Genomic DNA, 9,481 nt, shown 5'->3' with positions numbered 1-9,481 from the left:
TTTTCTGTTGTCAGTACTCTGTCTCTCTTGGTCTGTCCCTGTCTGTCTGCCTGTCTGTCTCTCTCGCTCTCTCGCTCTCTCTCACACACACACACACAGACAGGGACACTGCAATAATATTTAACTAGGTTAATCAACTTATTACCAGGGTAAAGAGTGTTAGAAATGTAAACATCAGGAGTGTCTTTCTCGTTCTATGAGTGCAGTCCTTCCTAGCAGAAACAGAGGTTTGGGAATCTCACATCCCTGATCGAGGTTTTACATCTGAATGAGAAAGCACTGGACACAAGATGGTGTCCTAACATTTCAGAGAATATTAATGACTGAATGCATTATCTGCAGCTGTTGGACTACTAAAGAAATCAACGCAATTTTAGTCAATATGTTGTGATGTGTTTTTTTACATGAGATTGTAATAGTTTATATTTCATTTTCAACACAATAATAATAGCTTTCCCTGTCAGGACTGTGCACAAATCTTCCCTTTCTAGCTTTGCCTCGACTGGCGCTTCTGTAATCAGCCTATGTGCTGTGGTGAAACTCGTGGAGGCGCCGCCTTTTGCAGTCTGTAGTATCATCTCAGAAAAGTTGTGTCTACACCTTCGAAGAGGCCAAAGTCCAATGCACAATAGAAAATACTAACCGCGGATTAAAAGCGTTAACGTTATACTTCAAGAGGGGAACGTCGTACCTAATTGCAATGGCCCGTGTAGCCACTGTTGTTTTATTGTTGCCGTTCATACTAACGGTAAGTAAAGAATAATACTTTTCATATCGTAACAGGTGTTGATAACTATATACCCTAACATTTAAAGCAGATCTCTCCTTTGAGGTGTGGCACTCCTCAGGTAGATTTAAGCGTCAATGTCGACAATACAGCATATATCTCGAATTAATTTACCATTTTATTTTTTTGGCATTGTAGCCTTCCCTTAAGCCTACATGAAGAGAGTGTTTACTCTATATCCCGTGATTTAATTGCAATTCCCCTTTCATTGTTTGCGTGCAAGTGACAACGACTATGGACAACATTAGAATAAAAACTGTTTAGCTGCGTAATGGTGTTCAGGGAGTCATAGCCTACAGAAAGTCAGACCACATCTGGTCAATGTCAGTGAAAGAACTGCTCGTAAAAAATCTAGCTCAGATTTTAAAAAAAATATATACTGACACCCACTATCGACAGTGATATCACTATTACAACTTTCTCCTTTAAATGTTGTGAAAATAATTTGTGAGATATTTTCATTGGTGCTCAGCATACAGAATATTTTTTTTTTCTTCTCAGAAACTGAATAGATACAGCTTCCTTTAGTAGGTGTAGTGATAGTGAACGAAAACTACTTGGCCTAATAGCCTAAGGCTATATAATTGTAAATTGTAAGTATGCATGTCAGTTTTTCAATATGAATAGGCCTAAACATGCAATTATAATTTGGCTTGGCAAGAAACCACACACTTTAGGCCTATATCCATTAATCTGTACAAAGTGGAACAGACACTGAGGAAACAATCATGACATGGATCTGTGTACAGCACACTCAATTGCATTTAGCTATAACTACTGTGCTAGAAAATATAAGATACTGTACAACTTCTACAGTGTTGAGTGATTTAGAAGAGATACATTGGTATTACAGTGTTATTACATTAGTATTTAATGATGAGTCAATGTTATTGGTTGTGTTTTTCTCTGTAGTTTATACGGGTGGTGGCAGCAGAAAGCGGTGGGCTGAAGCTGAGAAGACAGAAGAGAGAATGGATTATTCCTCCTAAGAAGTTGAAGGAGAATGTAGATTACAGAAACAGGGAGTACATCGCAAAGGTATGATCTCATCTCGTAGTCAAACTCATGGAGTGGTTCAGATGTTTCCGACAACCATAAGACCATGACTTTGTCTGCGCATGACATACAGTCAGGTCTGAAATTATTGGCACCCTTCATAAAGATGAGCAAAAAATACTGTATAAAATGAATAATACAAATACTGAACTATATTGTATGCAAACATTTTTTTATTTCAATTATTTTATACTAATACACTTGCTCAGAGAATGAGATGAGTTTGATAAATACATTTTATGTTTGAGTTCTAGAAAAGCAGGCATACAACAATATTTGTTGAGAGACTTCATGTTTTGTTTTTAGCCTGAACCATTCCTCAGCCAGAATGACTGTACTATACGCGTGACCACACATTGGGCTGTATCTCTGAGCAGCTTGCTCACAACACATACATCTTTATTTGTATTTATTTTATTACTTGTTAATAGTTTAATACCTATACCTTGACATGAAAGCTATATTGAAAATAAATAAATAAATTATAGTGTTGTACAACCTAGCTATTCACCGATGCTTACAACACATTGTATCTGCATTTAGGGTCATTCATTGGTGACCATAATCCATCTGTATAAATATAGACTGTGAAGTGTTCGATAGGCGTCTCATGTTACTGCATGTTTCTTTGGACAAATGAGGCTGTTATATGAATACTATTACAATAACAATGGTGTTTTACTATCATGGCTATTTAGGCCTCCTGTAGCTCAGTTGGTAGAGCATGGCGCTTGCAACGCCAGGGTTGTGGGTTCGATTCCCACGGGGGGGCAGTATGAAAAATGTATGCACTCACTAACTGTAAGTCGCTCTGGATAAGAGCATCTGCTAAATGACTAAAATATAAAATGTAATGGCTGATTGGAATGTGTGTCTGTGCCAGATTCGTTCTGATGAGCAGTACAAGTCGCGTGTGACGTACTCACTGACCGGGATCGGTGCAGACCAATACCCCCTGAACTTATTCACCGTCATCTCAGATACAGGCCTTGTCAGAATCAACGGCATTCTGGACAGAGAGGAGACCGCTTCCTACCATGTAAGCTTCCCACTAAAACGTAATCCAAGGTGTGGAATGCTTGTGCACAAAATGTAAGAAATTAATAAAAAATATGTTGTTCTATCATGGCCTCTTTTAGTTACTTGGAGTAGCGAAGTACAACAATGGAGACCGTGCAGAGAAGGACATTGACCTGCATATTTTGGTTGAGGACCAGAATGACTGCTCACCGGTGTTCATTTTTGGCCAATCTGGATCCGTTAATGAGTCAAGTGCTGCAGGCATGTAGTTTCTAACTATTGTAAATGTTTCTATCAAACTTGATGAGAGTTAGTAGTCAGAGTAGTGGTAATGGTTGAAGTTGTAGCAGCTGTTGTACTAGTATTGCTAGTACCAGTGTAATCAGTAGAATAGTGACAGTAGTGATACAGTAGTAGTAGTAGTAATCAAAGTAGTAGTAGTATTAGTAGTATTAGTAGTACTAGTAGTAGTAGTAAAATAAATAGTAATAATACTACAGTATAGTACTGGTATACTGCACAAGTAAACCTTCCCCTTGGTCAATTCCAGAAACCGTTGTCATGAAAGTGATTGCCACAGATGCGGATGAAGTGAACACTCTACACTCTCAGATTTACTACAGCATAGTGGAAAAGAGTGCTTCAGATAGGATGTTCGCCATCAACTACCAGACTGGAGAGATCCTGGTTCGCCAGACTACACTGGACAGAGAGGTGAGAGAGATGCCTTGGTATACTATTATACAGTACACTGTGCATCTATGTGAGCATAGCACGGTATGCGTTGACACTTTCAGAGGCCATTTTGGCAATATTTGAGTAACTGTAAGTAACTGTAAGCTCCATTGTATTTCCTGGTTGTCTAGACTCAAGACACCTACACCCTGACTGTAAAAGGATCAGACATGAACGGAGCATTCGGAGGAAACTCAGGAACAGCAGAAGTTGTGATTAAAATCCTGGACATCAACGACAACATCCCCACCCTGGAGAAAGAATCTGTAAGAACAAAATCTCTACTACTTTTCTATTTTCTATTCAGCATAATGGGGTTATTCTATTTATTATATTGTAGCGACCCAACACCTAGCGGCCTCGGCAAGAGGTTCAGATCTCTTGGCGTAATGGCTAAGGTGTTGGGTTGACAGTTGATGGACTCCCCGAATTCACTGCAATATGTTCCTGGGTATGTGTGTTTGCAGTACGAGGGCAGTGTGGAGGAGAACACAGTCAATGTGGAAGTACTGAGGATCAAAGCCACTGATCTGGATCTGATGTACACTGAGAACTGGCTGGCTGTGTTCACCATCATCACAGGCAACGAGGCTGGCTACTTCAACATCACTACAGACGCTAAGACCAACGAAGGCATTATAATGATAACCAAGGTATGGGCTGTGATTGACTCAGGCTGGAATTGAATGGAATCACAAAGAACATTTTCTTTTAGATTGAATTCCAGCCTCAGTGTCTTCCCACTGGGCAAAAACTAGTTGAATCAACGTTGTTTCCACGTCATTTCAACAAAGAAATGCAATGTGATGACATTGAATCAACATGGAAAACTGATTGGATTTGCAAAAAGTCATCAACGTGAGGGAATTTCCTATTTTTTCACAGAACTTTTAACCTAAATCCAATGGCATGGTGAAATGTTTTGTTAATTTCACGTTAGTTGACAGCTCAACCAAATGTACATCAAAACTAGACGTTGAAATTACGTCTGTGCCCAGTGGGTTGTAACTACTCGTCTTCTCACCTTATTCCAACATTGTTTGTATCACTTGACTGATTCTACTGTTTTCCCCTGTTGTTTGAATCTAAAGGCACTGGACTATGAGGAGCTGAAAGTGCTCAACCTTGCCATACGTGTTTCCAACAAAGCAGAGTACTACTTTGGCTCCTCCTCTACGAGTGGATCCATAGGAGGAGGAGGGGTTATAGGAGGAGGTATCACGGGCGGTGGTAAGACTTACCCCATCAAGATCAACGTGATCAACCAGAAAGAGGGCCCCAAATTCAAGCCAACGGTTAAAGTGGTGACCATCTCTGAGGACTCCAGCACGGTCACCATTAACAAGGTTATCACTACCTATGCAGCCATCGACAGCGACACGTTACAGATCGCTACCAATGTTAGGTGAGGTGCCAGATGTTTTCATATTGTTTTATTGGAGTGAAGATTATGTGTTATGATGTGATGTTATGTGATGTTATGTTAATCTCCATCATACTAAAGGATCATTTAGTTCATCCTAATCGTGTGCCATTGTCATGATAATTTTCTCAGGTATGCCAAATTATACGACGTAGACCACTGGCTGATCATCGATGAAAAGACAGCAGAGATCAAGCTGAACAAACTGCCTGATCGGGAGTCCAAATACCTGGTCAATGGAACATACTACGCCAAGATAATAGCCATCACAACCGGCAAGTACCCATAGTAATATTCAATTGGTCCTAATGCCATTCTGTAAGATATGGAATGAAGTCAAGATATCTGCCTAGAACAGTCGTAGTTGGAGATGCACTCTAGGACCTTTGCGCCACGAGGAGCTAAAAGAGAATAAGTCAAGTCTGTATCTAATTATGTATTTTCTTTTGGTGTCCAGATCTGCCATCCAAAACAGCCACAGGGACAATAGCCATCCAGGTGGAAGACTTTAACGACCACTGTCCCACGCTGACAGCTACGACTACAACCATGTGTCTGGGGGATACCGCTGTGTACATCACGGCTGTGGACGGGGATGCCTTCCCCAACGGAGCTCCTTTCAAGTTCAGAGTGATTCAGGAGGACAGCAAACAGAAGTGGATGGTGGAGCACCTCAATGGTAACAGGCCTAGTCAAGGACTTTGAGGTTTGGCATTTAGGAAGCAGATAGACAATATGACAAGCTTCTCACCAAGGGGCTGTTTTGGAGTTATTTTGTTGAGCCTGATAGAAATTGCTTTAGAAAGTGCGGTCTTAATCTGAACTTAAATTATATCTTGTTGTATGTTTGCATGGAATTGATTGATAGATTTGATTTTACGATTTGTACAATTTATTTTTATTTTCTCTCTTTCATGTTCCTTTTAGCCACCACTACCATTTTACGAGACCATGCCCACCTGTGGCCAGGTCACCACAAGGTTGCTGTGGAGATCCATGACCAGCAGGGGAAGGGCTGTGCTGATGTCCAGATTCTGAACGTGATTGTGTGCACCTGTGATGAGGTCAATAAGGTCTGTTTCGACCGGTTGACGGGCAAGGACGTCACGTTAGGAGCGCCTGCCGTCCTACTGCTCCTCCTGGGCCTCCTGCTGTTGCTGCGTGAGTAGGCCCTCTGTTATCTTCATACTCATTGGCTTCCTCAGACTGACTACTTGATAAGAATCTAGGAAGGAGAGACTGCTTCGTAATGCTCACTAACTAGACCTGTTTCAGCATGCTTTGAGTGATTAGTAAGATGGCCAAGACAAGTAATTGATGGGTCATGTCCACAACAGGTCTTTCTGACAACCCACAGGACACACACTAGTTGAATCAACATTGTTTGACGTGGAACCAACATGGAATAGACGTTGAATTGACGTCTGTGCCCAGTGGGAAGGCATCCAGGCCTCTCGCCTAGCAACATGTCTTGTGCTTTTGTCTTGTGCCCATGAGTTGAAATGTGGAATGTGGGTTTACAGTGGTGCCTCTCCTGCTGCTGTTCTGTCTATGTGGAGGAGCGGCGGCCATTGGAGACTTTAAGGCCATCCCGTTTGACACTAAAGAACACCTGATTGCATATCACACTGAAGGACAAGGAGAAGACAAGGTATTTTATACATAATGGCACTGCCAATGGATGACATCAAAATATTCTAGAGGTAGTGAATAAGAATGATCTTTGGAAATACATGTTATGTTCTGTTATTGCTCAAGTTGAAGTTTGAATTGCTCTGAAATTCCCTCCTCTGATTGACCCACGCATTCCCACTCACAGGAAGTTCCTCTCCTGAACGTTCCTGTAGAGATGGGAACTGTGAATGTAGTCAAGTCCGGGGGAAATACGGGATTCATAGGAGGAGTAGGGGCGGTAGGAAGAGGAGAAGCAGGAGTCATCTCAGGGGACGGCTTCCCCTCGTCCTCAATGTTCACAGGAGCGCACCACCAGTACCATGGCATCCACAAGCCCAATGGCAGATTAGAGGTGGACTACGGCATGGGCGGAGAAACCAGGACAGAACATCATGAACACTCATTGTTCTCCAGATACCGAGCTGGTGCTTACGACGGCATCGCGCTCTCTGAGGAAGTCCTAGATGAGTACTACTCTGCAGTGAGTATCTTAGATCATCCAACTTCTTGGATTACTCCTTTGACATAGGACTTGAGGGGAAGTGTTATTGTAGCCATTTTGATTCAATGTGTCATTGTCTTAATATATCTGTCCCTATCATATGACCTTTGCAGAAGGCCAATCATGCGGCGCAGAACGACCAACAGCGAGATGCCCTGCTGATTTACGACTATGAAGGTCAGGGGTCACCGGTAGGGTCTGTGGGCTGCTGCAGCCTCATGGGGGCCGATGACGACCTGGACTTCCTCAACGACCTGGAGCCCAAGTTCAAGACCCTGGCCCAGATCTGCCAGGGGTCGATAGCTATGGAGGCGGAGACTGTCAATGTGTCTGTCTCACCCCCTAGTCCTAGTCCTATCATATCCACTCACACAGACGTCAGCAGAAATACTGCTCTCAATGTCAATACCCTGAACACCTCAGTCACCACCTCCACCTCCTCCATCCCCCTACAGGAGAGCCTGATTACTCGGGCCCAGGGATCGGCCACCATCCCCAGGGTTCACATCCAGGAGAACGTGGTGATCCCCAGCCAGACCCTCCTCACCCAGCAGCCCACCATGTACTATGCCGCTGCCCCCACCATGTACATGATGGAGCCTCAGCCCCAGTTGTTGCTGGTGGAGCAGAGAGGGGGAAGTGGTTATGTCCATGCCCAGCAGGCGGTAGGCCAGGTGGGGGTAGGGACCAGTCAGGGGATGGTGCAAGTAGGAGGGCTCCATGGTCCTCAGGGTATGCTGCTAGTAGAGAGGCAGGTGGGGGTGGGTGGTGGTGGGGGAGGCCAGTTCTTTATGGGCGGAGGCCAGTTCTTACAGGGAGCCGGCCAAACTATTACTGGGGGAGGTCACGTTATTACAGAGACGAGCAAAACCATTACGCAGGGAGGCCAGATTCTACAGGGGGCAGGGCAGACCATGATCGGAGGAGGCAATCTCTCGCCAGGGGGAAGTTTCTTGCAGGGTTCTAGGAAAGTGCTGGTTGTTGAGAGCGGGTCTGGACCAGCCTCGGCAGTAGGGGGCGGTGTAGGCTTATGGGCACCCCAGGTCACCCTGCAGAGAGGCCAGGGGTCGTCCTCCACCTCTTCCTCGGTCCAGGGGTTAAAGGTCAGTGGTCATAGTGTAGAGGTGAGAGGTCAGAGTGGTGCTTCCTCCTTGACCTCCAGCTCTCTGTGTGGCTCGATGGGGTAAAACCAGGCCTCTGCAGCTGCTATCACAATCAGCACCACACCCATGCCCACGGCTGCACCACGTAGCAGCAGCCACACTGCCGTGGTACAAGAGAAGAAAACCTCTGTCACTGAGAAATATGTTGAGACCAGTACTATAGCTTAGAAAATCAACCTCACATCTGCTTGATAACATACAGTGCAGCCAAGTCACTGTGGGTTTAAAAGAGATGTTTTCTTTTTAGTCAATGAAACAACAATCAAGGGAGAGACAGAGGGATTGGTGCTGTCTGCTGGTCTGAAATGAAATTATTCATGAATTAGTCTACCGATTGTTTGTTAACACTACTGTTTTATAATGCTTTTAGTTTTTACTGGCGCCATGGCCTTTATTACGATTACCAGCTGGTATTTAATCCTTGATATGATACATTTATAAATCTGTGACTGTGGTGGGTGATGTATTAATTGTTCAGGTGAGAAAATCTTTCTGTATCTTTGATCTAGCTTTTCTTTCTGAGATGGTCCATTCTTGATCAAATTCATAGCTGAGTAGGCCAATGTTTCCCATGTTATAGTTGTACAAAAGGTACATACACAATTATTGCGCCAGAGAAGTGTGGGACCCCACAAACAGCCCCTATTTTTCAATTGTAAATAGTTTACATTTTAAGCCAAATAGTGTCATGTTTTTGCTGTTGGGTCTCATATGCATTAACTTATCCCATGATAAAAAGTGTGTTCAAGTTAGTGATGCCAAGTTAATATTATTTACAGACATTTTTTAATTGTTGCATATATTTTTTACATCTGATCATGCTATATAAAATTAGAGATTATGTAGGATATTTACCATGAGGTTGGCTTATTATGCACTGATATGCATTAAAGTATGACACTGATGTTGCTTTTAATGCTACTGATGTTTTTGCCAATTCTTTCACATCTAATACACCTCTAAAAAATTAATTTGTGTAAATATAAGATATGGAATTTGCCTGCCGTGTGTCTTTCATTGTGTATCAAAAAGTTTGATAAAATGTTTGCATTTTGAGAGTAACAATAAAACTTGAGTGATAACATACATGCTCTGTTAGTCATGCATTATGGTTTAATTTC

General features: G+C 42.9%; 1 protein-coding gene across 1 annotated transcript; it reads left to right on the top strand.

Moving 5' to 3' along the window:
- Positions 1–538: 538 nt before the first annotated feature.
- On the top strand, positions 539–9,446 carry LOC311147149 (desmoglein-2-like protein). The gene is made up of 14 exons (XM_084183782.1): positions 539–748; positions 1,700–1,825; positions 2,727–2,882; positions 2,983–3,124; positions 3,414–3,577; positions 3,730–3,864; positions 4,066–4,251; positions 4,690–5,003; positions 5,154–5,296; positions 5,479–5,700; positions 5,949–6,182; positions 6,545–6,672; positions 6,841–7,176; positions 7,311–9,446. The coding sequence occupies exons 1-14, from the start codon at positions 701–703 to the stop codon at positions 8,382–8,384; spliced, it is 3,408 nt and encodes a 1,135-aa protein (XP_084039908.1). The 5' UTR covers positions 539–700; the 3' UTR covers positions 8,385–9,446.
- Positions 9,447–9,481: the final 35 nt, after the last annotated feature.

The sequence above is a fragment of the Coregonus lavaretus genome (genome assembly GCF_964263955.1).
Source record: "Coregonus lavaretus genome assembly, chromosome: 19".
Lineage (NCBI taxonomy): Eukaryota > Metazoa > Chordata > Actinopteri > Salmoniformes > Salmonidae > Coregonus > Coregonus lavaretus.
The sequence above is the reverse complement of the archived record's forward strand: the minus strand, read 5'-3'. Positions and strand labels throughout refer to the sequence as shown.